The sequence below is a fragment of the Symphalangus syndactylus genome, chromosome 3 (genome assembly GCF_028878055.3).
Source record: "Symphalangus syndactylus isolate Jambi chromosome 3, NHGRI_mSymSyn1-v2.1_pri, whole genome shotgun sequence".
Lineage (NCBI taxonomy): Eukaryota > Metazoa > Chordata > Mammalia > Primates > Hylobatidae > Symphalangus > Symphalangus syndactylus.
In genome coordinates this window covers 11,177,983-11,204,856 of record NC_072425.2, presented here as the reverse complement: position 1 = coordinate 11,204,856, position 26,874 = coordinate 11,177,983, and the positions used below count along the sequence as shown (strand labels likewise).

General features: G+C 58.9%; 1 protein-coding gene across 6 annotated transcripts in view; it reads left to right on the top strand.

Annotated features, from left to right (window-relative positions):
* Window positions 1-2,603: 2,603 nt before the first annotated feature.
* ADAMTSL2 (ADAMTS like 2) overlaps window positions 2,604-26,874 on the top strand; it is a 39,655-nt gene continuing 15,384 nt past the window's right edge. The window contains exons 1-11 of one of the 6 annotated variants that reach the window (XM_055270468.2): window positions 3,310-3,411; window positions 5,057-5,296; window positions 5,901-6,043; window positions 6,954-7,029; window positions 8,369-8,471; window positions 9,189-9,334; window positions 9,469-9,592; window positions 13,097-13,177; window positions 15,615-15,790; window positions 22,599-22,947; window positions 23,787-24,159. In XM_055270468.2, coding sequence (XP_055126443.1) covers window positions 5,207-5,296; window positions 5,901-6,043; window positions 6,954-7,029; window positions 8,369-8,471; window positions 9,189-9,334; window positions 9,469-9,592; window positions 13,097-13,177; window positions 15,615-15,790; window positions 22,599-22,947; window positions 23,787-24,159 — 1,661 coding nt within the window. In that variant the 5' untranslated portion in view covers window positions 3,310-3,411; window positions 5,057-5,206. Of the gene's footprint in view, window positions 3,412-5,056; window positions 5,297-5,900; window positions 6,044-6,953; window positions 7,030-7,057; window positions 8,472-9,188; window positions 9,335-9,468; window positions 9,593-13,096; window positions 13,178-15,614; window positions 15,791-22,598; window positions 22,948-23,786; window positions 24,160-26,874 lie in introns of those variants that run through there. The other 5 variants (XM_055270467.2, XR_008656455.2, XM_055270465.2 and 2 more) reach the window with 5 other exon arrangements.

Below are 26,874 nucleotides of genomic sequence, written 5' to 3'. Positions count from 1 at the left end.
AGTCCCAGGGGGGCCTCAGGGACAGCTGGCTTCTATCCTGGGCCAGGAAGAAAGCTCGGGGACAGGGATGGCCCTTGGGGTTGCCGAGGCCCCCTCGCTCTTCCCCTGGAGCTGCCTTCTGAGTCCTGGTCCTCTTCCTGGCCTGCCAGCCACCTCCCAGCTGGACACATGGTCCCTTGGTGGCCCCGTCCCAGTTAGGTGTGAGAACTCTGGCTGGGTCTGCCCAGGAGGCTCCTAGGATGTTCTGGGTCCTGGGCTGGCAGCAGAGAAGAACCACAGGATGCCAGGGAAGGTGGTATTGGTGGGCCACTCTTGAGGCTGTGGCCGTCCAGCCCTATCAGCTAGGTGAACCACACTATACACATAAATTTGCTAGGCCTGCTAGGCCTCTGGGTGACAGAGAGGGGACCCACCTTGGCAGCTTGGGCCACATCCTTAAACTCCTGAGCCTGCTGTGGCCACTTTGCTGTGAGGACAGGCCCTGCTCCCACTGTGGCCGCCTAACACCGTCCCCAGGGAACCTCCAAAGTGGTCGGCCACGGCCCACCGGCCCCTCTGCCTCAAGCCTGCTTCTCCATCCTTGCCTTGTTTTCCCTCAAACCCCATCCTCCCGGGCATCCCCCACACATATTCCTGCTGTCCAATTTCTAAGCTCCTCAGATATCTGGAAAACACTGGTGGAGACAATCCCTTTCTCCTTTTTTCTCTCTTTTTTTTCTTTTTGAGACGGAATCTCACTCTTTCGCCCAGGCTGGAGTGCAGCGGCAAGATCTTGGCTCACTGCAACCTCCACCTCCCCGGTTCAAGCGATTCTCCTGCCTCAGCCTTCTGAGTAGCTGGGACTACAGGTGCCCACCACCACGCCCAGCTAATTTTTGTATTTTTAGTAGAGACAGGGTTTCACCATGTTGGCCAGGCTGGTCTCGAACTCCTGACTTCATGTGATCCCCCTGCCTCAGCCTCCCAAAGTGCTGGGATTACAGGTATCAGCCACTGCACCTGGCCAACAATCCCCTTCTGAAGGCAGGTGGTGTCTCCAGCACCAGGGTCACACGGCTGCAACACCCCCACAAGCGCCGGTGGGTGTGGGCTGAGACCATCCTACGTGGGGGAGGCCCTGGGAGGCCGGGAATTTGCAGGCCAAAGAGGGATCCTGGAGAGTGGAGGACCCACCTCAATGGCACTCCCTAAGGGGTAAGGAGCCCCTGGCATCAGGAGCTGCCAGAGCACCTGCTACGTGCCAGTCATGGCTCCCTGCGGGCCTCAAGTCTGCAGGCTCTGCGGGTAAGGGGTGGGGGCGGTGTGGAAGTGTGGCTGGCCAGGGGAGCTGGGGACTGGAGGGTCACACGCCTGCAGGAGGTCACAGAGCCAGGAGATGGCTGGCCCCATAGACCCGTCTCCCAGGTGGCCAGCCTGCAGCCTGTGCCGTCCTGCTGAGCCAAGAGAAGACACTGGGGGTGTTTGTGTTACTCGGCTGTGGGGTCCCTCCCAAGGGAAACCGTTAGTCACCCTGGTGCTGGCTGGATGTGAGGCCACAAACGCCAGGAGAGCTTGGGGACTGTGCCAAGGGGTGCAAGGTCTGGCGGTCACCAGAAGAGAGAGGAAGGGGATGGCAGAGGCTCCCAGAGTGACTGCAATCCGGTCATGTGAGAGGGACTGTGTGTGTGTGTGTGCCTGTGTGTGTGTGTGTGTGCTGGGTGACAGGTGCCACCACGTCTGTGATTTAGCACAGCGACCCCAGGGGGCAGTGTGGGCCTGGGTTAGGGTTAGGGTTAGTCCTGGTTCCACACTGCAGGTGGCCCTGTGACTGGGGGCAGCCACAATGCATCCCAGTGGCCCCAGCAGAAGAATGAGATGAATAAGGCCTGCCTGCCCGAGGGTCCCGGGGAGAGGAACTTAAAGAACCCGGCAGAGGAGAGAACCCGACACCCAGGAGCGCTGGCATCCCAGCCTTGCCTGCTGGAGAGGTGACTCGGCCCCCGAACCTCAGTTCTTCCACCTGTGAAATGCAGATCATAAAGGTGGATGCTGGCCTCACAGCTCTGAGCCGTAGGACAAGCTGGACAGAGGGCAGAGGGTATTATCGCTTTTACTACTATTACTGGTGGCTTTCCTTCCCAGCCTTTCTGGTGGGTGGTCAGACACAGGGCAGAACTTTCTCAAGAAGGCGGCTGACGGAACTCACAAGTTTCTTCCAGCGGGGAGGACAGAGGGAAGGAGAAGGGTGTTCCAGGCACCGCTGTGGGCCCAGGACATCTGCTGCATGGAGGCAGGGGCATGGATGAAAAGACACAGATGACCTGATGGAATGGTGCCCCAGCTTCCTCCTCCTCCCCTTTTTGGAGGTGCCTGCTTGCAGGGGATGGGCTCTGGGGAAGCTGGTGTGCAGAGGCTAGGTGCCCAGCCTTGCTTTAGGAAAGCCTCACAAAGTCTGGGGCCTGCCGGGGGTTTCCCAGGGGGGCTCTGCTGCTCCACCCACTCTCGCTCCCCTCTGTGCCCTGACTCAGCGGGAACAGAGGCTTGAGCGCCAGGCCTGGCCTGCCAGGGCCTGCCAAGTTGGTGCTGGACATCTGCAGAATCCCTGGGCCTCTCTGTCCTGGCCCTGGCTGCTTTAGCCATCTGGTCAGCAGGCCATGGGCACATCTGTCTCCTCCCTGGAGCCCTTGGTTCATTCTCGCTGGGTCTCCCTCGGTCCCTCCACCTGCTTAGGCCCCTGCATCTCGGGAGCTTTCTGAGGCTCGTGACCCGGGGCACGGTCGTCCCGGAAGTTCAGCCTTTCCCTCCGTACAACGGAGCCATCAGACGGGACACCTCATACATCCCAGACCCCATTCTCAGGAGCCCCAGGGACAGGGCCCGCTCTGGAGGCAGAAGTCGGACGGGCGGGGCTGGAGCTTTGCCACCGCCAGCCTCCCCGGTAACCTCAGGCCAGCGGCTGCTCCGTCTGGACACCCGACATGTGGCCCCCAGTTCTGGACCCGGGAAGAAGGCCTCCCTGCTCGCTGCTCCTGGGCCGCCGCCGCCGGCAGCAGCCAACAGGCAGCTGGGCCGGCCTGGCCGGGCTCCAGAGGCGCAGAGCGGGTTAAAGTGTGCGCCAGGCCGGCCGGCGCGGGCGGGGGAGCGGCCTGGTGGGAAGTGTGAGTGTTCCTCCCCGTCTGCCTGACAGCTATAAAGGCGGCCGCCGGCGCAGAGCCGCCACTGGGCTGCGCCCCTCCCGGGAACCCCCTCTCTTGGATGCTCTTTGAAGTGGGAGAGGGAGGCGGCGCGGGGGAGGAGGGGAAGGGGAGAGGGAGGCCGGGCCGCAGCCTCTGCACTCACGCCGCCCCCGCACGCACAGCGCACCTGGCGCCATCTGCCCTCCGCAGCGCTCGCCCCTTTCTCTGGGAGGACAACCTGCTGACCCGAAGCCAGGTAGGCCACCTCGTCCCCGTCCCCCTCACGTTGCAGCGTCCACCAGGCCAGCCCACTGCTCAGAGTGGGGCTGGGGGTAGGAGCACCCCGCGCCCTCTGGAGCCGTTACATAACGTGGGGAGGCTCGTGGGGAGGGGTCGGGCCGCAGAGCACGGGGCAGGGTGGCCTCTCAGCAACTAGCCTTGTGCGCCCGGAGCTCTGTGTGCACGGCAGACCTCTCTGCTGCCGCCAGCCGCTGCTTTTGGACCCCAGGGAGGGATGGATCCCCGTGAGCGAGGCCTGGCCAGAAGCCAGTGGTGTCTGGAAGCCTTAATGAAAAGCAAGTGTGAGGCCGGCTGGCACCTGTCTTCAGCGGGCAGGCAGAGGCTGGGGCACCCGTTAGCCAATGGCACAGTGGAGGGGGCTCCTGTGGGTGTGAGGCTGGGAGTGCAGATGGAGGTCTGCAGGGGAGGGAGGTGGGGGGCAGGCGGCGGGGGCAGGGGAGGTCAAGGAGTCAGCCTCCCCACTCCAGGGTGCACTGCTGCTTCGTCCGGGCTGCAGTGGTGTTCCTTGGAGTAGCCCCTGAAAATCTGCAGGTGCTGGGCCTGCAAGGAAGCTCTTCAAGTTGGATGGAGGCTGCTGAGGAGGGAGGGGCAGAGCCGGAGTTGGCCTCTGGGCTGGCAGGGGTGAGGGGTGACCTCCATGCCTTTTTCCCCTGGAATTGGCCAGGCATGGGGGTCGAGCTCCTGAGGTTGCTAGTGTGCTACCTTTCTGTGTGGCTTTGAGCAGGTTGGCTCCCCTCTCTGGGCTCCAGGTTATGAGTGCAGGCTGCGTGGTTTCTGAAATCCCTTCTCTAACTTGCTGGCAAGTGACACTCAGCACCTGAGCAAGGCCTGGACAGGGGTCATGGCGGATCTCTGTTCTTCCCTTCCACAGGGCAGGGTCGGCGCTGAGGCGGGGGTGGGGAGGGCTGAGGGTCCAGAGGCTGGACAGTCCCTTCCAGTGGGCTTGCTCTGACCCCTGGCAGGTGTTTTGAGCCCAGGGTGCTGTCTGTTGGGAGGAAGTCAGCCATGTGGCCCTGGACTGCTGACATGCTGGCACAAACTGCGCCTCCTCCTGCCCTGCCCCTTCCCCAATTCCATCCTCTCCGGGGATCGGGAGGCGGCATAGGTACCTGGGTTCTGCCTCACCTGAGTGCTGGCTGTTGCTGGATGCTGACTGTGGAGCTGCTCGTCTAGGGCGAGGCTGCACGTTCCCCTGGGACCTGGCCAAGCCCATCCCCATGCACTGACCCTCAGCAGCCAGTGGCAGAGGCCATTCTCCTATGAGGCCAGCAAGAGCTGAGCCAGTCAAAATCCCAAGGTGCTCCTGCCAAGGCGCCGGACTGAGCCCAGGCCCATCCCTTCGAACCACAGCCTGTCCCCGCACCTGGGTCCCCAGCCCCCTCAGCCGAGGCTGGCTGTCTCCACAGCCCTTCTCTAGGGGGCTCGAGGACTTGGAGGCAAAGCATGGCATGCTTCCCTGCATGCCCTTGGATCAAGGGTGGCACAGGCTTAGCACGCACACCACCGCTGGGTGTCTTGCCTGCAGCAGGCATTACTAATCATTCACCAAGCTCCTTCTTGCTAAGCCTAGACTGGGGCGGGGGGTTCATCCTTCCCAACAGGGTCTGCCAGGCAACCACGACCAACTAGTCCCAGATAACCTTGAGGCCTGGGCACTGGCTGGGCCCCGAGGGCTCTTCCCAAAGCGTACCCTGGTCATCTAGAAGAGGAGCGGAGCTGGCCTGGTGGTGACAGTGGCCTTGCTTCCTAGGATGGATGGCAGATGGCAATATTCCTGCTGGGCCTGGTTCCTGCTGGCTCTGGCAGTTGTGGCTGGGGACACAGTGTCAACCGGGTCCACGGTGAGTGGGGTGTTGTGGTCTGAGGGCCCATGCCAGTCCCCTACCCAGGTGCTATGATCACTCTCAGATGGACTGGCTTGGAGGGAGCTGTGTGGGCACGTGCCCCAGGTCCCAGAACCCATCTTGGCTCCTAGAAACTTCTTCCCAGAGCCACAGTCAGATCAGCCTCTGAACTGGGGCCCTGGCTACTGTGGAGCCCCTGGCGACTTGGCAGGAGAGGGCTGAGGGGGCTGAGTGCTTCCCTTCCAAGTGAAGGCCCCAGCATGGCCAGGGTAGGCTGTGTCCTGCAGAACGCAGGTGGGCCCTGGGCCGCTCCAGGGAAAGTGAAGACAGTTAGATGCCGCCCCAGGAGCTTGCCAAGCCCCCAGGCCATCCTGGACCTTAAGGTCAAGGAGGACCCGTGGCCCACGGTTCCTTGGGAGTTCCCCCCAACACCACCCAGGAGATCTGAATCCAAGCTGCCGAGTAACCCTGCAAGGGGGCCTAGCCAGGGGGCTGTGTCTTTTGGTCCCACTGACGGTGATACCCTCGGGCATGGGGTGGGGGCAGGCTGGTCCTGCTGGGCACTCAAGCCCTCTACCATCTGGGGGTCCCTCTCACCCAGGACAACAGCCCAACATCCAATAGCCTGGAGGGGGGCACCGATGCCACGGCCTTCTGGTGGGGGGAGTGGACCAAGTGGACGGCGTGTTCCCGCAGTTGCGGGGGTGGGGTGACATCCCAGGAGCGGCACTGCCTGCAGCAGAGGTGCGAGGTTGGGCACATGGCCCTGAGGGGCTGACATGAGGGCGGGGCGCGGGCAGGAGAGGTGCGAGGTCGGGAATGTGGCCCCGAGGGGCTGGCATGAGTGGGGGGCAGTGGGCAGGAAAGGTGCAAGGTTGGGCATGTGGCCCTGAGGGGCTGGCATGAAGGCAGGGTAGCGGGCAGGAGAGGGCGGTTGGCTCTTCAGCCTAGTAGCTTCTCCCGCTGGGAGGGCTCTCGGGTTGGGGGCAGCACAGGCTGAGTCCCCCCATCAGCCTCTGCTGGACGCGGCTATGGATGGGCCCTGGCACTGGTGCCCTGGGGTCCCTTATTCTTCAGGGCACCAGGGAAGCCCTTTCATGAGAGGGCAGGAGCCATTTCTAGAGGTCTGTCCTGGAGGCGGAGAACCAGCCTGCCTTCTCTTCTGAAGACCTGAGTGAGGGTCTTTAGAGAATGCCAGGGAGCCCCAGGAGAAGCAGAGGACTGGCAGGAAAGCCTCCGCTGCCAGATGGACCTGGCTCCTATCTGGCCTGTGCTACTCCCTCACTGTGTGACCTTGGGCAAGTCACTTAACCTCTCTGAGCATCAGTTTTCTCATCCATGGCATGGAGAGCGTGCTGGTCCCACCTCATGCTTCTGAGAACACACGTGTGTGTGCACCTGGGCACAGGCCTGGCACGCAACCCATGTGGTTGTTTCAGTTCTGTGTACTGAGCCCCTGTGCTATGTGCTGCTGTTGTAGAAGTGAATCAAATCTCTGTGTGTGTACGGGGTGGGAGTTGAGTAGGGAGGAAGGAGCCCTCTGGGTCATGGGAATCAGGGGAGATTCTGGACCCCAGTGGCCATGGGGCCAGCCCAGGCGACATTCCTGAAACTCCTCTGCAGCCCTCACTCCGAGCCTGCATCTTTCTGCCAGGAGGAAGTCCGTCCCGGGCCCCGGGAACAGGACCTGCACGGGCACGTCCAAGCGGTACCAGCTCTGCAGAGTGCAGGTGAGGCCCGGCCCGGGCAGGGGCACCATGGCCTGCTCTCCCTGTCATCATGCGGTTTTCAGGGGGTTTTCCAGGTGGCTCCTGGGCATTCTGGGCATTCTGTTCTGGGCCTGCTCTTCAAGGAGAGCCCAAGAGCAGCGTTGAAGAGAAGGCTGCGGGGGGCCCTGGGCTAGGACGGAGCCATCCACTGTCCAGACCACTGTCCCTGTGCCCACATGTGCTCAGCAATGCCGGGACGGGCGGCCTCACTCTGCTTCTGGAACTTCAAGTGCAGCCTCAAGGTTTGGGGTCTCTGGGCGCAGCTCCACTTTACTCACAACATTCGTGCACCTGGTGCTCACAGAGACCCAGCAGTTGCCAGGCTTCCCCGTCCCATGAAACAGTACCCCCCACCCCATAAAACAGTTCCCTGGGCTGCCCTCGGAGCCCTTCTGCTCCAGCCCCCATCGGCTTCCTTGGGTAGCTGAGGCTGGAGAGGAGGTTCTGACTCTGGCCAGGCAGCTGTCAGTGGGGCCCTGGGCAGTTGGAACCTGAACACCTTTCCAAGGACCGCCGGGCGTGAGGCTGGGGCACGCTGAGCTGGGATCTGGGCCTTCCAGGCTGGCTCGTGTGGCTTGCCTGGGCAGGGAAGGCAGAGCAGCTGGGGGTCTCTGTGTCTGTGTGTCTCAGGGGGCATGTGTGCACGTGCAGGGAGTGAGGGGCTGGAGGGAGGCAGGCGGCCACAGCTTCTGTGTTGGTGTCACCTGGTCAGCTGCCCTCCTAGGGCAGTGCAGCCAGGGTTGGGGGAGGGACATTTATGAACTCCAGCATGAGAGGGACCCAGGTTTGAGCTCTGGCCCCGGCATGACTAAGCTGGGTACCCTCCAAGGACGAGTCTCTTGTCTGCACGCCGGGTTCTTCTTAATGGAGTCAGGACCACGATCTTCCTGATTCATGCGGTGTGCATGGCCATGGACCGTGTGCCAGGCCCTGTTCCGGCACTGTAGGCACACAGTCAGGGCCTGCTGAGGACGGGGCGAGGGGAGCACCCTTGCCCGCCGTAGTAGGGTAGTAGGGTCATGTCCCCTCCACCGCAAGGCTGGGAGAAGGCGTGGTGGGGAATGGGAGGGTTGTGTCTAGAGTAGGCGGAGGGCTGGCGTGGGGGACGGAGCTGCCCTTCCCTGTGTCCTTGCTCCCTCCCGAGAGTGCGTGGGAGCGCGCAGGAGCCCCAGAGGCCACCCCATGGGCCGTGGCCCCCGCATGGCTGTCCCGGCTGCAGCCACTTCCTGCTTAGCCTGGACAAAAATGTCTTTGTCGGGCTGAGTTCCTCCTGGAGCCTCCCTGTCCCTTCGCTTCCCAGGAGTGTCCGCCGGACGGGAGGAGCTTCCGCGAGGAGCAGTGCGTCTCCTTCAACTCCCACGTGTACAACGGGCGGACGCACCAGTGGAAGCCTCTGTACCCGGGTACCTGCCGCCCTGGGGACCCACCTTGCAGGGAGCTGACTGAGCTTTGGGGGTAGCCCTTCCGGCACATGGGACCAAACTCGACGGGTGGGCAGGTGGGGAAATGGAGGTGGTCAGACGAAGAGCCAGGAATGAACCTGGGTCTCCTGAGCCCTGGCCCAGGGGTCTGTCCCCTCCCCCATGACCCATGACATCAATGCAGGACAGATTACAGGGCTGAGTTCCCTGCAGGCCTGACCTCTGAGGGCAATGGTGACTCTCATTTACTGGCTCCTGGGCACGGACAGGAACCAGCCTAGACGACCCCAAATGGAGCCTGCCCACATGGTCCCATGGAAAGCAAATAGTTCAGGCAACAGCGTAAATGCTTCATCCTTCTCGTGCTCACCCGCAAGGGCCAGGGCTGGGGTGCCCAGGGCCAGCAGCACAGGGGTGTCGAGTTGGCTCTGACCTCCTGCAGAGGGGGAACCCCAGTATGGGTCTCAGGCGCTGCTCCCCACTCACAAGGAGGTAGAAGCCGGAACTCATGGGCGTGGGCTGAGCCAGACGACCCATCAATTTCTGCCAGTGAGACCTGGACAGGTCCCTTCTATTCTCTAGGCCTGAGTTTCCCCATCTATGCAATGGGAGCTGTCTCAGAGGGAGGGAAAGGGAAGTCCCCTGAATCTGGCATTTCCTGCCCCGCTGAGGCCTTCTGTCTTTGTCTCCCTCCACCAGATGACTATGTCCACATCTCCAGCAAACCGTGTGACCTGCACTGCACTACCGTGGACGGCCAGCGGCAGCTTATGGTTCCCGCCCGCGACGGCACATCCTGCAAGCTCACTGACCTGCGAGGGGTTTGCGTGTCTGGAAAATGTGAGGTTGTTAAACGTTGTAGCAAAAGTACCTCCGGTCTCACTGTGCTGACTGCCCGCCCGCCTGTGGGAGGCAGTGGCGGCCCCGGGGCCCGGCCACAGCGCCCTCCCAGCAGCCCTCTCCCTCTCTGTTCCTGCAGCCCATCGGCTGTGACGGGGTGCTTTTCTCCACCCACACACTGGACAAATGTGGCGTCTGCCAGGGGGACGGTAGCAGCTGCACCCACGTGACGGGCAACTATCGCAAGGGGAATGCCCACCTTGGTAAGGCCACAGCGCGCCCTGGAGTCCAAGCACAGCAGAGTCTGGGAATCAGGGGTCTTGAGTGTGCTCCGGTCTGCAGCCTCCTGGGTACCACTGGGCAAGTTCTTCCCCTCTAGGGGCACCTGATTCTGCATCCCAGCCCAGGCGAGCTGGTCCGGTGATTGTAGGCCTCCCTTGGCTTGCAAGAATGGGCAACCCTTTGTTGAGGACCTACTGGGTACCAGTGGACACTTGGCTTGGGGGTCACATTTGCCCTTTGAGGCAGCCTGCAGGGAGGTGTTAACACCGCACTTTTTTTTTTTTTTTTTTTTTTTGAGACAGAGTCTTGCTCTGTTGCCCAGGCTGGAGTGCAGTGGCTTGATCTGGGCTCACTGCAACCTCTGCCTCCCAGGTTCGAGTGATTCTTGTTCCTCAGCCTCCCGAGTAGCTGGGACTGCAGGCATGTGCCACCACGCCTGGCTAATTTTTCTATTTTTAGTGGAGACGGGGTTTCACTATGTTGGCCAGTCTGGTTTCGCATGCCTGACCTCAAGCGATCCACCTGCCTCCGTCTCTCAAAGTGTTGGGGTTATAGGCATGAGCCACTATACCCGGCTAACGCCACACTTTAAAAAGGGAGAAACTAAGGCCCGAGACCCGTTCTCTCCACGGATATGAGATTTGACTCTGGCACGCTGGATTCTGGGGCCTGAGTTTCAGAGGCTCCCTGTCAGCTCCAGGCTGACCCAGCCCAGGAGCCCTCCCTCCCTTGGGCAGCACCTGTCCCCTTCCTAAGCTGTGGGCATTTGGCCTGATGTTTGTGTCCTGCTCTGTCCCAGCCCTCATCGGGGGTGGGCGTCTGTGCATGGGATGGCACTTTCTACTTTTGGAGGGATGTCACTTGCAATGCTTGGCATTAGATTGAACACACTTTTGGTTCTGAAGAAATGCTTGAGGAATGGAACCTCCAGACCAGGGAAGGCAGGGCAGCTTCAGACCCACTTAGCAGATGGGGAAACCAAGGCCCAGGGTGGGAATAATCTATCAAGGTCCCAATGAGGCCAGTCGAGTCTGGACTAGAACCAGGCCTGTTATGGCCACAGAGGACCCGGCCGTGTCTTGAAGGTCGAGGGAGTGACCTCCGCCTGCCACTGAGGGCTAACTGTGGCGTGAGTGTCGCCTCCAGGAGGTGCCAGTGAGAGGGCACTGGAGAGGGTGGGGCTTGGACATGGGACCTAGGGATGGGCATGCCGAACTGACAAGGGACAGAGTTGGGGCAGAGCCGCCAGGCAGGGGCGTGAATAATGCCGGCTGGATGTCCAGCAGGGGGAGGTGGGCAGAGGCCGTTTCTTTGGAGGCCTCGCTATAGGAGGTGCTAAGGTGTCTAATTTTCCTCCCTTCCTCCCACAAACCTGCTCACACGGCCTTCTGCTGGACCCAGGGCATGCAGAGGGAGAGTGGGCATTGGGGCAGCATGTGTCTTGTAGGGCACCTAGTGTGTACCAGGCACTGTGCACACAGTGAGGCCTGAGAGATAGGGCTCATGTCCTCTTGGAACTCAGCCTGGGGCCCAGGGGCTGACATGCAAACAATGCCCCTCATTCTTCTGCATACTCACAAGGTAACTCATTCACGCCTGGCAACAGCTCTACAAGGCTGGCTATTACTGTTGCTGAAATATACGGAAACAGGCAAAGAGAGGCTAAATAACTCATCCAAGGTCACACAGCCACAAGAGGCAGAACCGGGCCTGAACCCAGGCAGCCTGCTCCTGGCCTGTGATCCTCCCAGCTGAGCCACAGTCCTTCTCCAGACGAGCTGTGCTTGGTAACCACGCTGGGGGCTGTGGGATGGGCTGGGGTATTAAGTGCTCAAGAATCTTGTGAGCTGCTTGCTAATTTGAAAATTAAAGTATAACAGTCTATATTTAAATACATTATATTTAAAACAAAGTCACCATTTTCTAATCCTTTGATGTCTATAACTATTTTTTTTTTTTTTGAGATGGAGTTTTGTTCTTGTTGCCCAGGCTGGGGTGCAATGATGCGATCTTGGCTTTCTGCAACCTCCACCTTCTGGGTTCCAGTGATTCTCCTGCCTCAGCCTCCCAAGTAACGGGGATTACAGGCTCCCACCACCATGCCCGGCTAATTTTTTTTTTGCATTTTTAGTAGAGACAGTGTTTTACCATGTTGGCCAGGCTGGTCTCGAACTCCTGACCTCAGGTGATCCGCCCACCTCAGCCTCCCAAAGTGTATAACTATTTTATCTGTGTGGCAAAAACACCATATACAGGTGTGCTGCAGCCTCTCTTCCCAATGCCACGCCCAGTGACATCAGGTTGGTAGTGTAAACAAACAGCTTCAGTCGCTTGCTTCAAGCTTATATCTTGAAACCCAAAGAAGGGGAAAAAAAGTTTTAAAATGCATTTTGAAGTTAAGCTGCCCAGTTACAGTGGCCTGAAATTGGCCACAGCAGGGGTGTTTACACCACGGAAATTGGCCAATGCTACAAGTCACAGCTCATGACTGTGACTTCGGAGACATGTTTCCCCATGTCTCCAAAGAGCCTACTGTTTAACATTTTCCAGAGCAGCGCTGTCCGTGAGGGACAGGTTGGGATCTCCAGGGACCTGTAGGTGTGATGGTGTTGGGGGAAGGATGGCAGGCAGGTGCTGGCCTGCAGGAGACACTCACCCCGGCAGGCAGACGCATGCGGAATCCTCTGCTCCGGGAGGGATCTGGTGAAACAAGCATCAAGCCCCAGGAAACCTCGGACCTGGAGAGCCCCTTCTTTCCTGTCCCAGGGCATATTAAAATCTCTCCTTCTCCCCAGGCTCCTCCCTCAGCCACCTGCCAGCAACGCCTCTCCTTCTCTGAGCACCTCCCCTCCAGAACCTTAGTTTCTTTCTAGCTGGGAGGACTGCATGGCTGCCTCCGCACGGGCCTGGGGGCCTTGAAGACAGGCTCTGAGCTGGCTGATATTGCCTGATCTGGATCTCAGCCTGGGGCCTGGCGCTTAGGAAGGGCGTAGGCTTAGTTGGAGATTCTATTTGCAGCTCTCCTTGTCCTTTCTCACCCACGTCTTTGAGTACAGCAAGCCTTGAAAGTCAACGTGTTGTTGTGACAAGACAGGATTTTAAAATGGCAGTGACAATGCACGCAGGGAGCTGGGGCTCTATCGGCTGCCCAGGGTCTCCTGGGTGACACGTGGCAGAGCTGGACTGAACTCCCAGTGTGCTCCATGTCCCTGTGGCCCTCACTGTCCCTCGGGAGGGGCTGGGACAAGCACGGATGAGCCCTCCTATGGCCTTGGTAGGAAGGGATGAGCCTGGGCAGGTGCCCAGCTTGGTGGGTCAGCCTCTGCAATAGGATGGGGCTGAGCTGAGCTACACAAGTGGGTGTGGGGGGTGGGCCAGCCCTTAGACAGCCACCACTCACCCTCCAATAGCTGTGGAGTGGGCGAGCGCCATCCAAGGCTGCCTTTCCAATCAAGAGGGGCTCACTGTCATCCATTTGCCTCCAGGTTACTCTCTGGTGACCCACATCCCGGCTGGTGCCCGAGACATCCAGATTGTAGAGAGGAAGAAGTCCGCTGACGTGCTAGGTCGGTACACAGTGTTTGGCAGCTGCCTCACTGAGCTTCTGGTTGTGGGGTGTTGTGCATGGCGGAGAAGGGGCACTTGACCCTGGACCCCTTCCTCCAGGACAGGGATGGACCAGTGCTGTGGGCATGGCTGCAGGAGCCAGAACTTGAGCCAGCTGTGTGGGTGTGGCTGGGGTGCTCATAGGGGACCAGCTTTACCCCTGTGCGTGGAAGGACCTTGAACTCAGAGCTGCTGGACAATGGGAAGGTGGTGATGTTGGGTGGTGAGCTCCCTGTCACTCAAGAGCCTGGCACAGGCAGAAGCTGGGGGCTGCTGCAGATGAGATCCCTGTGGGGTTCGAGGAGTGAGTCTCAGGAGGTGACAAGGTCAAGGTAGCACTGAGAGGAAGTCGGTGCAGAGGTAGGATTCTGACTCAGGTCTGGGGGCCTCATGCTGATGTTCTTGCCGTTAGTCAGTCTCCACTGGGAGGCTGGGCTGTGGGAGGGGAGTCCTCTAACCTGAGGATTCTGGAGTTGTTTCCATGATGGACAGGTTGGTGAGGCCCCATCTTGGTGGCAGATTTTGAGTGTAGTGAGCCTTGGTGGCAGATTTTGGAAGAGCCCTCTGGGAAGCTGGAGTATTGGCCAAGCAATGTGCCATGTCTGCACCCCTTGGGCCACAGTGGGCAGGTGCTGACACCTGTGAGCTGCTCTGTGCTTGGCCCTGCCTTTCACAGGGCAGGCTGGGGTATGGGGACGCTGTTCTTGGACACAGGTGCAGCCCCAAAACTGACACTACCCGGGCTTAGTCCCCCCACTGCCTCCTACTCCTCCTGAGAGCCAGAACTGGTGGGGTGAAGCCCGTCTCCTAAGGGGGTGCTGGAAGAGGAGGCTTTGCTGAAGGTCTTCAGGCTGGGACCCACCTTGGGTTCTCCTGTCCCCTCTCCAGAGCCTAAGGGCCAGCCCTCCATATGTGCCCTGGGGTCTGAGTGTCCCCGCCCCAGCAGGTCTGTGCTGCAGATGCTGGCTCCACCACCCAGCACCCTGGGGGCTGCTCCCTGGCCCGAGCGGGGAGCCGGGCCTCTCGCCAGGCCAGTTGCTTTGTCGCTTGCTTGCTGGGAGAGTGGAGAGGTCAGGAAACTCCACGTTCTCTGAGCTGGCTGCAAAGCTCTCGCTCTTGAAACAGATGCATAGAAATACCAAGGGTGGCCTCGGAGCACTGGGAAAGCCGCAGGAAGGAAGGTCATTACTGTCAGGAAACAGGTTTTGGATGGGAGCCTCAGATTTAACCCTGCACATATACCTGGAAACGGGGCCGAGACAACCAGGCCCCAGCGCACTCCCCCTCGCAGAACTTGGACCCTAATTTGCGTTATCTTCTGACTTTTCTACGTTAAGGGGGTTTTTCAAGCAGACGTGTCCTGCTTGTTGCATCTGTCTGATAATAAATTAATTGCCCCGGCTCCTCTGTTCATACTGCATCAGGAATTTGGAAGCCGAACTCTTCTTCTCCCGCTGGCCAGTTCCTGGAACTGGCTTTAAGGACACCCTTTGGAAGACAGAGTGTCCCAAGCGCCGAGTCGGCCTCCTCCCTGCGTCCCCAGCCCTGGAGGCCCCCTACCTCTTCTCACTCTCCGTGGCCCCAGAGAGGATCAGTTCTCCCTGAGACCCCACCAGCTCTGGGCGGTTGTTCCAGTCTGCAGGGGTGGTGGGGAGTTGGGGCTGCAGGGCTTCGTGGGCCATTTGTTTCCATCCTAAGCTTCCATCAGGCTGGAGTCAGGCGCTGGGAGTGCCCACCCCCCCGGCCCCAGGAAGAGGGCGACTGAGATTGCACCAGGCCGTCCTGACCTGATTGAGCACCTTGGCCAGGCCTGGGTGCACGGGTTGACTGGGTGAAGACGGGTCAGTATGGCCCTGCCTGCAAGGGCAGCAGGAAGTCTCTGCTTCCATGGAGAGGTTGGAGCTGGCCAGCTCAGCGCGATCCCCAGGAAGGGCCTGGTGGTCAGCACCCCCATGCCGGCCAGGCCAGGGCTGCAGCGTCACTCTGTGTGGATGACGGGAGGGGCACCCAGGACCCCTGCTGCCTCGTGTGTGCCTTCCACAGGCCACAGACTCTCCTGCCCCTGACCGGGTCCCTTGGTTGTGGTGCGACCTCATTACCTTGCAGCCCCTCAGCTTCTTCACAGGCAGCCGCAAGAACAGGACCAAATGGGTCCCCAGCCAGCCGTGTTCTATGTCTAGACAAGTCCTTCATTGCTGATTTTAGGCTGAGAGGAACGTGCGTTTGCGCCTCCTCCACATTCACTGGCCAGACTCCCCGTGATGGGAGTTTCCTGTCTCGAGGGCATTTCAGCCAGGGTTCTGGAGGACAGGGCTGGTGGTGGTTCCCTGAGCTGGTGACACTGGCTCCTCCCCCAGCCAGTTTGGCCTTTTGTGACCGGTGGCTTTGCCCTTCCAGCTCTTGCAGACGAAGCTGGCTACTACTTCTTCAACGGCAACTACAAGGTGGACAGCCCCAAGAACTTCAACATCGCAGGCACGGTGGTCAAGTACCGGCGGCCCATGGATGTCTATGAGACTGGAATCGAGTACATCGTGGCACAGGGGCCCACCAACCAGGGCCTGAATGTCATGGTACGTGTGCCACAGGCCTTGGGGGCTCCAGGGGCCCCGGGCACTGCTTCCCCAGAATCCGGCCACAGGCGGGGTCTTCCAGCCCGTGACACCCCCAGGGCCACTGTGCGTGTGCACCCGGCACCCTCACCACTCTATGTGGGTTGGGGCTTCACGTTCAATCACTGTTACTCATTCACTTGTTCTTTCATTAACTCCCTCCCCCATTCATTCACTCACTCGGATTTTGGTTCATTCATAGTCTCCCATTCACTCATCAGTTCGTTAATTCATTTACCCATTCACTTCTCACTCAACCACCCACTCTCTCACCCACTTCTTGAAATCATTCATTCCTCCATCCATTCACTGTGGCTAGCTTCCCTGGTGGACCAGCGGGGGTTCCGTGCTGGCCCATTTCCTGCCCTTTGGGAAGTCCACAGGGAGCTCGGGGCATTAAGGTCAAGGCTAGACCCCTCCCTACCCCACGGTGGAGGGATTTATGCCCCTACCTAGCTTCATGCTCCACCACCCCGGGGCACTATGGTGCTGAGTCCTTAGTGCCAGGCCCAAGGTAGTTCCCGTGGCCCCTGCCCCTCCCCTGACATGGCCTCCCCAGGACACTCAGGGGTTCTGGGGTGGGGCTCAGGGCCCGAGCAGTGGGCAGGAGAGAGCGTGGGCCTGTTATGTCCAGCTCGCCATGAGTTCTCCTATGGCTAGCATCTGGAAATGGAGCCCCTGGTGGCTTGGTGCCTCAGCACCGAAAATATGTAAGGGACTTGTCATGTCACCGAAGTCAGCTGACATCAAGATGGGCAGTTGTGGTGCCTGTCAAGGCCTGCTGGCTTTCCTAGAGGCCGAGGGAATACAGCAGGGATGGAGCCACCCCCCGACCTGGGCTGTTTTGGTTTCCAGATCTCGCTGTAGTGGGTTTCATTGCCTCACGTTGCAGGTCACGAAATGTGGGCACAGAGCGGGTGACTTGCAGTCATGGAATTGTGAGTGGCACGACTGGGCTTTGAACCCAGGCCTGCCTGGTGCCAGAGCCTGTTCTTTGTTTAGCTGCTGTGCTGGAGGGGTCTCTAACTGGGGGTGCTTGTCTGTCTCCCCACACTGCTTTTTGGCTGAAGAGCTTTCCTGGTGACCCCAGAATCAAATGGGGGTCACGCATCTCTGTGTCTGTGCTTACCTGGCCCAGCCTGGAGCTGTGTCTGGAGGTGGACTGACCACCTGGCTTCGCCTCCTGGCTGCAGGGGCTGTTTTGTAGGTCAGGGTCCCCAGAAAATAGACTCTGAGGTAGGGGTTCGCATGCAAGAGGGCTTGGGGGGCAGTGTCTGGAGCGGTCTCGGGAAGACTGATATGGGCAGGAGGGCACGGGACTAGACAGAGGGGACAGCTGAGCTGTGATGCAGTTTCAACGGGCTTCGGCCAGTCCCCTGGGGGTCACATTATCTCAAGTTGGGGCAGGGGGGCATCGCGTACTGCCAGGTGTAGTTGCCCCTTGTGGGGGGCATGACCTGGGGAGAGACAGCTCCCTCTGGCTGAGGGAAATTCCTGGGGCGGGGCACAGCTGTGAACTGTTGCGCGCCCACCCCCGGCAGTCCACCGAAGGGTGGGGTCTGTGGTCCCCCCGCCCCCCAGCACGGCTTGGACCCATGCGCTTTGCACGAGTCTGCCTTGGCAGGGAACAGCCTCTCTAGAATTGCGTTGGTTTCTTTCTCGGGGAGCCTTACAGGAGGAAGTTTAGTGGGGTGAATTGCAGCTGGTGTAGGGGCTGCAACTGACACGGTTTCCTTCTTCTGCGACACGCTCTATTTCCGCTTAGCCTGGGCTAGCACCTCAGCGGGGCCAGGTGCTACCTGGTGAGGTGACCCTGGTCTCCATGACCTTCTCAACCTGAGGCTGCTGTCTTTGTCCAGTTATCATCACAAGGGGCAGGGGGATACCAAGAGATGCCCAGGGCATCAGCAGGTGCCACATAGATTCTTTGGTCCCAGGGTCAAACAATGCCTTTCCCACTCTTTTTTTTTTTAAGTAGAGGGAGGGTCTTGCTATGTTGTCCAGGCTGGTCTCGAACTCTGGGCCTCAGGTGACCCTCCTGCCTCGGCCTCTCAAAGTGCTTGGATTATAGGCATGAGCCACCTCCCCCTGGCCTCTCTGCTCTTGATGATCAAGGTGGATCACCCAGCCAGGACGGCTACTCCTTTCCATGCTGCTGGTCTCTTGGCACAAAACGCCCAAACAGACCATGTGTGGCCGCAGCCTAAAGCATAATGAAACTGTTGCTGCATCTTTGGATGGAAACGTTCCCCCTGCGCAAACCAAGGTTTCCAGACCACAGACCCCAGAGCTGCAGGGATGGGGAACACACAGTCCCCAAGTGGTGGCTGGGAATGATTGCTACTGCTACTGCCCCTCCTGCATCCCAGACCCATGTCTTCTACGTACTGGGCACACAGCACCAGGACTAGGCACAGGGCCAGAGGGTACGAGACAGCTGTGTCAGCAAGGGACCCAAGCTCCCCCATCCAAGACTCTTGCACCCGCATCCGCTTTCTAGCTCACAGCTATGGCTGTGTGGGGGTGCCCTTACGATGAAGTAAGAGCAGAGAAAAATGGCCAAACTTGATTTAGAGATGGGTCGGCTTGCCCTGAGGGTGCAAGCTGGAAGTAGGATCTACTTCACTAAAGCCCCATCCAGGGCTGGCCTGGAAAAACGGCAGTGAAGGAAAATCCTTTAATTTATGTGGGTGGTGCCTCATGGGGGATGCCCCATCCTCATGGGTGTGCTGCCTCTCAGCTGGCATCGTGGCTCCCCCCTCCATTGCTCCATCAGGCTGGCGTTTCTGGGTGCTGCAGGATACGGCAGGCCCAGTGGATCTCACAGTCATGTGCCCATTGTGGCACGTCTTCTGCTATAAAGCGGGTCCCTTTGTCTAATGCCATGTTCTCGGTACCCTGTCCCGGTCAATCAAATACTCTGTGAGCCTTTGGGCGTTGGGGCTGGCTGAGGTTCTGTGGGCAGAAAAGGCAACTTTTATTTAGGACCAGATTCGGCACTTCCCCTTCCAGGATGGAAGGGGTCTGATGTGATCAGCTTGTCACCCAGTAGCTGAGTGGCCTTTAGAGGTGGTGCTCTTTAGAGGCTTAGCGTTGAGGCCAGAGACTGGACATTCAGGAGTGGAAGGAGCTATGGTGGCTGTGGTGAGTGAGAAGTCGTGTGCTGGGGCCACACGTAGCTTCTATCCCTTCCTCCACGCTGATTCATTCACTCGTTGTGCCTGCAGTGGGGTGACCGATGCCAGCGACTAGCCTGTGTCCAGTGGCAAGGCCATTCTGTCTTCTACTGGGGTGTTTAGTGCCTCTCACATGGTGATGCTTCCTGGTACAAATGAACAAATGAAAGGAAGACCTCCATCCTTTATGCTTACTCCCTAGATCCAGCCACAGGTACCTCCTCCAGACCTCCTGGTCCCCAAACTTCTGATCTTTCCCGCCCAAGCTCCTGAGCAGCCAGCCAAGCCACTTGCCACCACCTGTGATTCAGTTCGTATTCTCATCTCGGGCTGCCCTGCCTCCCATCACACCAATGCTCACATCACATGCACTGCCTGAAGCCCATGGGGAAGATTTTCCTTCACTGCCATTTTTACAGGCCAGCCCTGGATGGGGCTTTAGTGAAGTAGATCCCACTTTCAGCTTGCACCCTCAGGGCAAGCCAACCCATCTCTGAATCAAGTTTGGCCATTTTTCTCTGCTCTCCCTTCATCATAAGGGCCCCCCCGACCCCCACAGCCATAGCTGCGAGCTGGAAAGGGGATGTGGGTCCAAGAGTCTTGGATGGGGGAGTTTGGGTCCCTTGCTGACACAGCCTCCTCATACCCTCTGGGCCTGAGTGTGCCTAGTCCTGGTGTAACACTTCCACCTTAGGATGGATTGCTGCTGGCGGAGCTGACAGAACTCATGTTGGAGGCAGCTCTGGCTGCGTGGGTCGCCTGATGTCCCATAGCCCAAGTGTTCCATCTCTAGTAGGGCCTCGCAGCGTGCCAGAAGTTCTTTGCAAGTGATGTATATTTATTTGCTGCAGATGGCCTTGCTCCAGAACTATAGGGTTCTATGTTATGCTTTCCCTACAGGCTTTCCAGAAATTCCATCTGACATCTTTCCCTACCACAGATATCTCTATTCCTATAGGATCTGCCAGGTCATACAGCCCATGTGGCGGGCTGCTTGCCTCACAGCCTGGACCTGCTGCAGGGCCCCTTCCACTCAGGATCCCACCCAAAGCAGCAGCTTTTTTGTTTATTTTTGTTTTTGTTTTTTTTTGAGATGGAGTCTTACCCTGTTGCCCAGGCTGGAGTGCAATGGCACAGTCTCAGCTCCCTGCAACCTCTGCCTCCTGGGTTCAAATGATTCTCCTGCCTCAGCCTCCAGAGTAGCTGGGATTGCAGGTGCCCACCACCACATCCAGCTAATTTTTGTATTTTTAGTAGAAACGGGGTTTCACCATGTTGGCCAGGCTGGTCTCAAACTACTGACCTCATGATCTGCCCACCTCGGCCTCCCAAAGTGCTGGGATTACAGGCGTGAGCCACCGCGCCTGGCCAGCAGCGACTTTTAATGTCACCCAGCAGATGAATTGAACAGATATTCTTGGATGTGGAATATGCTGGCTCCAGAATTACTCTTCATGGTGGAGGGTATGAGATGCCATCAATTTCTCTTTCCTCTCAAAGAGATGTCTGGCACGCCCTAGCCCACTGAACCCTGACATTTCCACTCGTGTAAGGGGCTGCTGAATCTTCACAGGGTTGAATCTCTGCTCCTCTGGAAGACAGGTGCTTTACCAAGACCTCTAGCACCAGTGCCTGCTCCTCTGATCGGATAAGTACGGCACCATCAGTGCAGAGGACAAAGGTCAAGTGCTTGGAGTGGTCCAGATGCCTTTACAGTGTATTGTAATTGGGAGCGGGAGCGTAAGTGTAGCCCTGGGTCAAGACTGTAAACATGTATGGTTGTCCACCCCAGGGGAATGAAATAGTTTCTGGTCCACCTTCTTGACAGGGATAGAAAAGAACATATTTTCCAGATCAGTGGCCACCTAGGATCAACCTGAGGCCATGCTGATCTGCTCTAGGAGAGAGACCACAGTGATCACACACTGGCAGTGGAGGCCACTGCTTGGTGGAGGGTGCAGTACCCATCTGGACTCGGATGGCAGATCCCCGGGGTCTGTCTGGTTATTGTGGGGGCTAAACTATTGAGTTAAATGTGGGATGTGATGGGCTGGCTACATCTGCATCCTTTAGGCCAGCCCCTACCTTCTCCATGCTTCTAAGTGCCATCCTAGTAGCCTGGTAGCATTTCTCCCCACGTTCTTACCAATGTGCTAAATTCTTTGTCACGAGAGGATGTGCCCAGCAGTTCCTGAGGGCCGGTCCTGCCATTCCATTGGTGTCTAGCCCCTTCTCCCAAGACTGCCCTGACTGGGTGAGAATGTGACTTAATCTAAGCTATTGGTCTGGTGGCCGGGAGAGGAGGGCAGGCCAGCTCCTGTGGGAGGCCCGCGTGGCCATGAAGGCAGAAGTCTCTGTGTCATCTTCAGGCAGGGGTAGTGCTGGCTTTAACAGGGAGAAATAGGCAGGCCCATTTTTCAGGCTCTGAAGGCTTGGGACGTTTGAGATTTGAAGTTTTTCAAGTGTATTGACTCAGATCCCCACACCCCAAGTCTCATGGTCCCCCTCTTCTGGTTGGACTCTGTCCTGGCATAGCAGGCCCAGCAGAGTTGGGAAGAGCACGCTCTCTGCTCCTTGGAGGCGCCTCTGCCTCTCCCGCCTTCCAGTTGCAGGACATGAGGGTGTCTCTCTCTGCTACTGCGCAGACCCTCACCCTCACCTTCCCATGCCATCCTTCCATTCTTGGGGTCCTTTACTTCCACAAACCTTTACAAGTTTTTAACCCCTACCCCTGCCCCAGCCAACTCTCAAACACTTGAGCTATTGCACCAATAGTGCCTTTCCTTTCACTGGCATTCCCTCCCAGTTCCCTAGCGGTGAACCTCTTCACAGCAGCTTCACTGTCTTCCGGGGGTCTCTGCGCTCCAGGCATGCCTAGCTGGGCCCTCGTTGCCTCTGCCAGCCCATGACCCTCTCCAACATCATATTTTAGAATCCTAGGCCTGCCTGCTCCTGACACCAGCTGGTTTGGTTGGAATCTCTGGCAAGAGCAACTCCTGGAGAGAGGGGCAGCAGGGGTCTGCGGAGGGAGAAGCCGGGCTGCCCCAGGGTCTTGACAGGGGCCTCAGCCCATCCCACAGGGAACCCTGGAGCTGGGATGAGCCTTCATTGTTGTCTCGAATTGAGGCAGAGCCTGGGTCTTTGTACCCCCACCTGGCCTGGGCAGTGGGGCTCTGGGTTGGAGGGTGGTGGGAGAGGGACCCCGTGATTACTTAGAATTTCTGGCACATGGTGAGAAGAAAATGCAGGCCGGGTTTTGTTGGCTTCATTACTTAAATTCTCCGCACACAGCATGCGGAGACGAGGGCCCAGCTGGGCGTGCCTGGAAGACGGTGACGCCTTGTTGCCTGTACCCAGGGTGGGCCATTACCCCTACCACACTTCCCTAGCCCCCGCCCTGTTCCCAGGCTTTGACTTGGATGCCCGTGGGGCAGGAGCACTGCGTTGGGCTGGGCTAGTCAGTGTCATTCCCTGAGGGGACTCACTGCGAGTCACAGCAGGGAATGCACCCTGCAGCTCTGTGGGAAGGGGATTGGTGGGGAAGGGGCTGGACAGAGTAAGGAGGGGCTGGGGACCCACTTCTCTTTCCCTAGGTGTGGAACCAGAACGGCAAAAGCCCCTCCATCACCTTCGAGTACACGCTGCTGCAGCCGCCGCACGAGAGCCGCCCCCAGTCCGTCTACTACGGTTTCTCCGAGCCCGCCTCCGAGAGCGCTGAGAGCCAGGGCCTGGACGGGGCCGGGCTGATGGGCTTCGTCCCGCACAACGGCTCCCTCTACGGCGAGGCCTCCTCAGAGCGGCTGGGCCTGGACAACCGGCTGTTCGGCCACCCGGGCCTGGACATGGAGCTGGGCCCGAGCCAGGGCCAGGAGACCAACGAGGTGTGCGAGCAGGCCGGCGGCGGGGCCTGCGAGGGGCCCCCCAGGGGCAAGGGCTTCCGAGGTAACCAGGAGGAGGGAGGCATGAGGGTGGGGCCCGGGAGGCAGCCCAGGGAAGGGGGCCTTGAGGAAGGGGTCTCAGGCCCTTTGCAGACCTGCAGAGGAGGTTCCTAAGAGCTGCCAGCTACCTGCAGATGTCCTCTGGGCAGGTACAGGGTTAAGGACTTGGGATAGGTCCTTCTGTCCATGCATTCTTTGAGGTAGATGTGGTTATCCCCATTTGATGGATGGGGAGACTGAGGCTTAGAAAGAGGAAGTGGCTTGGCCAAGTCACACAGTCCACCTTGGAGGAGGTGGGAGTCAAACACGGGATGGTCTGATCTCTCGCTCACCCCATCGCTCACTCAGCTCGGACACCACAGGGAGCAAAAGCTTCGGGGGCCCCAGGCGCCCCTTGGTTGTGACCGTGTCACTCCAACCTCTGCCTTTGTCCTCACAGGCCTCCTCCTCTGTGACGGTGTCTCTGTGGGTCCCCTTCTGATAAGGATATTTCTCAGTCCACGATAATTTCATCTCAAGATTCTTAACTAATTATATCTATAATGACCCTATTTCCAAATAAGATCACACTCTGAGGTTCCAAGGGGGCCATGAATTTTGGGGGGATGCTATTCAATCCACTGCAGAAGTCGATTGAATTCCCATCAGCAAGAGATGATCCAGGTGGGCCTCATGCCTCCATTTTCCCAAATATGTCCTCTAGTTGGGCAGAAGCCCTCCTTCTGGGAGCTTCTTGGTTCCGCTTGGTGTTTCCGGCCCCCTTGTCCAGGTCCCTTCCCCAGGGCAGCCCTTGTCCCCAGGGCTGGGGTGCACTCACAGTTGAGCCACCTGTCTCCTCTCTAGACCGCAACGTCACAGGGACTCCTCTCGCCGGGGACAAGGATGACGAAGAGGTCAACACCCACTTCGCCTCCCAGGAGTTCTTCTCGGCCAACGCCATCTCTGACCAGCTGCTGGGCACAGGCTCTGACTTGAAGGACTTCACCCTCAATGAAACCGTGAACAGCATCTTTGCACAGGGTGCCCCAAGGAGCTCCCTGGCCGAGAGCTTCTTTGTGGATTATGAGGAGAACGAGGGGGCTGGCCCTTACCTGCTCAACGGGTCCTACCTGGAGCTGAGCAGTGACAGGGTTGCCAACAGCTCCTCTGAGGCCCCGTTCCCCAACGTTAGCACCAGCCTGCCCACCTCGGCCGGGAACAGGACTCACAAGGCCAGGTAGGAGGCACTCTCCTGAGCCCTGTCCAGGGCCCTCAGGGGGCAGGATGGGGCCGAGGCCAGGTAGAAAGTGAGGCCCCACTGTGGGGGGTCTGGCCAGAAGGGCTGGGGTCCTAGAGGTAGAGGAGAGAGGACCCCTTCTTCCTGGGGTTCTCCACTCGCTGCCCCGTGGATCTGAGCACAAAGTCAGGGGCCTGGGCTGGAGTGAGTTTCCCCCAAAAGTTATGTCCGTGGATTAGGATCCAGGGCTAAGCCCCTATGTGTGCAGCTGATGGGGGGAAGGGAGGCAGGAAGCTAACAGCTCTGGGCAAGTCTTGTGAGCCAGGGACAGAGCTCAGCATTTTATGTGCATGGAAACATGTCATCGTCACAACCGCCCTTAGAGGTGAGGTTACTATTTGCTATTATGGGCTCAGAGACTGCTAGCGGTGTGTTCGAGGTCACAGAACCTGAGGACCTGGGACCCTTGAGTTTTAAGTCTGGACAGTCATGGCACACACACCTGTAGGAGGAGGCGGAGCTCCAGGCAGCTCCCCAAGTGCAGAGTGGCTCAGCCCCAAGCCTCAGCAAGGGTTGGAGAGGATCTAGTAAATTCCTCCACGAGGGGCAAGACCTTGAAATCAGGGATGAAGAACAAGGCTGGCATTGCAGCTGGCAAGGGCCGTGAGAGAGTCCACCTGGGGCCAGGCCTCCAGAGCCAAGGCCACAGCTGGGTCTACATGGGCAGCCATGTCTGGGCAGTCACAGCCAGGGTTGTCTGGACAGTCACAGCCGGGGACGCCTGGGCAGTCAGAGCTAGACCTGGGGGAGCCTGAGGTTGGGAGCTTCCCTGGGTCAGGGGCCAGCTGTGAGCAGGGTGACCCCAGACCTGCCGTGTCCCTACTGGAGCATAGTCCATGGTGACAAGCTCCCCCGCCCCCAGATAGAGGGTGGCCACCCTTGCAGGTCCCCGCAGTTTTTCCCAGCAACTCACATGTGCCTGGGGGCTATTTTAAACAGGCGGTGAGTGGCGGTTGGAGGCAGGCAAGGGCACACTGGTGTTTGGTTTTATTTTCTGAGGTCCAACCCAAGCCCCTTGACTTTAGATGCAAGCATGAACTGAACCCGGCCTGGGCCGGGAGTGCTGAGTGGGTCTCCTTGGGGCTCAGGGACTGAATTTGATGGGAGATTCAGGGTTCACTCTCGAGGTGATGTGGTTTGGGGCCATCTTCCCACCCATCCAGCCCAGCAACAAAGCCAGCCTCCCTGGTGAGCCAGGAGCCCCCAGGAGATGCCTGTCCCTTTTCTCAAACTGTTTTCTGAGGCCCCTGAGGTGCCTGGGGCTGCGGGGCACAGGGAGGATGTCCTGGGCACTTCTGGCAGGCTCTGGGCGGAACCCTACTTTGCAGATGTGGACAGAGTGGGGCCTCGGAGCCTCCTCCGGCTGCCCCTCTTCCCACAGGGGTGGCACAGGGCTGTCTGCTCACCCTTTACCTTGGCATGCTGAAAGCCTTGGGTAGGCGGGGCCTCTGGCTGGTTCTCAGGACTCGGTGGCGGAGGGCCGGGCCTTGCTTTGGGTGTAGTGTCTGAGTCTGAGAGGGGGTCCTGGGCAAAGGGCAGGAGGGACGGACCCAGACAGTGCCGGCCTGTGGGAACGGCGCTACTCAAGGCTGCCAGTCTGTGTGTGTCTTCAGCGTGGGCCCTCCTCACCTCCCAGGGCAGTCCAGGGCGTTACCTGGTATTCTGTGTGTGAGGTACACGGTAAGGCCTCCCATAAGTAGAAGCTATTATTAGAAAATTGAGCCTCCAAGTGGCAGCAGTGGGGGGCGCCTTTCAGGACCCATTGCCTGGGTCGGGGAGGCCAGCTCTCTGGCAGTCAGAGCCCTCCGAATAGAATAGGTTTATCAGAGTGGCACCGAGGCCTCGCTGTGGAATTTGGCTTAAGGCATGGACACTGTGTGAGTTGAGCATCTCTGTCTTCCTCTGGGCCTCAGTTTCCCCATCTCTCATTGAGGGGCTTGTCAGGGGCTGCCCTTCGGGCCCACCAGGTCAAATATTCAGTGATCCTTAGGCCAGGGTCATGGCACAAGCTTTCGGATCCTCAAGCCGCTTTGAAAAGAATCTCTCCTGCCCCATCTTGGTTGACTCTTACCCTCCCCTCCTAGCCCCCCACCCCAGGATATATTGAATTTCCAGGGCCTGTCAGGGGCCTCAAGGATCGATCAACTAGGCTGTCAGCACTCAGAAAGGCCCTGACTGCTGAGATGCCGTTGCTCCCCCGGCCGGCCTGCCATCAAAGGATGCTGCCGCACAGGGACCAAAGATGGTGTGGAGAGATAAAGGGCAGAGGGAGGCGGCGGGGGAAACCACCAGGCCAAAATAGCCATGTCTCGGACGAGTTGTCCAAACACAGGAAGTCGTGTCTGCTCAGAGAAGGCAAAATCAAAGGGGCAGCCCAGAAAGGAAAGGCTATTTTCATCTTTCCAGAAAAGCTTCAAACAATCAGGGGAGGGGCCCCTGTCACCAGACTCCGACTTTGGGAACAAGCGTCTGAGACACAGAGACATGGAGTCCCTCTCCGCAGCCTTGCCGGGAGAGAAGAACAGAGCACTTTTTGGCTCGTTTATAAACAAACACGGTGGCTTCAGAGCTTCTCCTGCCTGGGGAACCCGCGAGCCTGTGTCTGGCCAGGCATCGGAGCGAAGGACCCTGAGGAGTGACAGGTGGTCTGGTGGT